The sequence below is a fragment of the Geospiza fortis genome, unplaced genomic scaffold (genome assembly GCF_000277835.1).
Source record: "Geospiza fortis unplaced genomic scaffold, GeoFor_1.0 scaffold373, whole genome shotgun sequence".
Lineage (NCBI taxonomy): Eukaryota > Metazoa > Chordata > Aves > Passeriformes > Thraupidae > Geospiza > Geospiza fortis.
The window spans coordinates 351859-353621 of record NW_005054518.1 but is presented as its reverse complement, the minus strand read 5'-3'; the positions used below and the strand labels follow the sequence as shown (position 1 = coordinate 353621).

General features: G+C 63.9%; 1 protein-coding gene across 1 annotated transcript in view; it reads right to left on the bottom strand.

The window, feature by feature from the left end:
- Positions 1 to 1763, bottom strand: part of ADAM11 (ADAM metallopeptidase domain 11) — a 14448-nt gene that overhangs the window by 5199 nt on the left and 7486 nt on the right. The window contains exons 5-11 of the mRNA XM_031063623.1: positions 1732 to 1758; positions 1562 to 1610; positions 1408 to 1475; positions 872 to 946; positions 711 to 782; positions 88 to 254; positions 9 to 12 (exon numbers count right to left, since the gene is read on the bottom strand). Of these exons, the coding sequence (XP_030919483.1) occupies positions 9 to 12; positions 88 to 254; positions 711 to 782; positions 872 to 946; positions 1408 to 1475; positions 1562 to 1610; positions 1732 to 1758 (462 nt within the window). The remainder of the gene's footprint in view (positions 1 to 8; positions 13 to 87; positions 255 to 710; positions 783 to 871; positions 947 to 1407; positions 1476 to 1561; positions 1611 to 1731; positions 1759 to 1763) is intronic.

The following is a 1763-nucleotide window of genomic DNA, read 5'->3' as shown; positions in this document are numbered from 1 at the left end:
AACATGTGACCCCTGCGAGGAAGAGGATGGTGGGGACGGGGGACGCTGTCCCCGGCCCCGGGGGGGACGCGTGGGCGCAGCGCTCACGAGAAGAGGTGGACGGTGTCGCTGTGCTCTGCCAGCCCCTCCGGCCGGTACTTCACAAACTCGTTCAGGATCTCCAGGGAGTCTCGTCCCATCCGGATCCGGTCCTCGGCCGCCCACGTCTCCATGGCCACCAGCACGATGCGGGTGTTGAGCTGCTCCTTGTAGATCTGTGGGGACAAAGGGACAGGGCTGGGGATGCCACCCCTGCCAGGGACAAACCCCTGTGGACAGCTCCAGGAGCTGGGCACACACATCCGTCACCAGGGACAATTCCCCAGACCAAACCCACCAGGTGCCAAAGGAAAAACAAGAGCGGGACAAACTCCCTGGAGCCAAACTCTCAAGGGACCAACCCAGCAGGTGCTGAGGACCAAAATCCGGGATAAACCAGCAGGAGTTAGGGACAAACTCCCTGGGAACAGATCCACCAGCTGCTGAACAGTCCCCTCAAGGATAACCCCCCCTAGGACAGGGGGATAAACCCAGGAATTGCCCACTGGGGATAAATCCCTTGGGAATGAAGGGCGATGAAGCCTCCAGGGGACAAACCCTTCAAATGCCGGGGATTATCCTCCCAGGGACAACCCCCCCAGGGACAAATGCCTCCCAGGGACCCCCCTCACCATGTCAGCCAGGTTGACCACGGACTTGGCGAAGTTGCTGGTGAGAACTACGGAGTTGCGGAGCTGCAGGAACTGGGGACACACCGGGGCCAGGTGGGAGTGGGGAGGGGGGCCAGCCCCAGCCCTCCCCGCCCCCGCCAGCCCCGGAACTCCCAGCTCACCAGCTTATGGTCGTTCACCACGGCCAGCTCAATGTACTTGGTCTCGCTGTGCACCGTGTGCTGGGCTCGGCGGACCTGCAGGGGGAACCCGCGGCTGAGCTGGGATGGAGCTCCCGAGCCCTCCGGGGATGTTCGGGATGTAGGGAGAGGGCAGAGCCACGGGATGTTGGGATGCGGCCCCACCAGAGCTCCCCCTGAGCCCAGGCAGGAGCAGCACTCTGCAAACACCCACGGAGGAGCGTGAGGAAGGCCACTGCAATTAAGATTGGGAGGGCATGGGAGAGGGCTGTGGTGAGGTTGATTAAGAGAGGGTAGTTAGTCATGGGAGATGATTTGAGTTAAGCTAGGGAGAGGATTTGAACCTCTGAGTTAAAGGACTTAAGCCTTTTGCGTTTTCCGAGCTCTGCCACGCTAGCTGGTCCTTTCCTTGGACGTGGTGGAGGAGCCTGGCTGCACCCGCAGCCACCGGGCAGAGATCAGCCACGGTCCCCTGCCCGTGTCCTCTGTCCCCTGTGCACCCCGCTGTCCCCACTGACCTGCCGCCGCCGCCGCAGCTTTGGAATCCCACCCGGGACACTCTGGCTCAGCGCAGGGAAGAGGCAGCCTGAAGGGAAGGACAGAGCTGGTGGCACACCAGGACACAGGGCCACCGAGGTGACCGCCAGGGGACAGCTTTGTGAGAGCGCTCACCCAGTCGGGGGCAGCTGGGGATGCGCTGCACGATGTGCGGTCGAAGACCCTGCGGCGGGGAGAGGCGTGTCACGGCCATGCGTGCGACAGCAGGACTGCCACGTCCCCGTGTCCCCATGGCTGTCCCCAAGCCACAGCCAGAGCCACCCTGGGGCGGTGGCACCGCTCACCTGCCCGCGCTCGGCGCCCGCCTGCGGCTCCC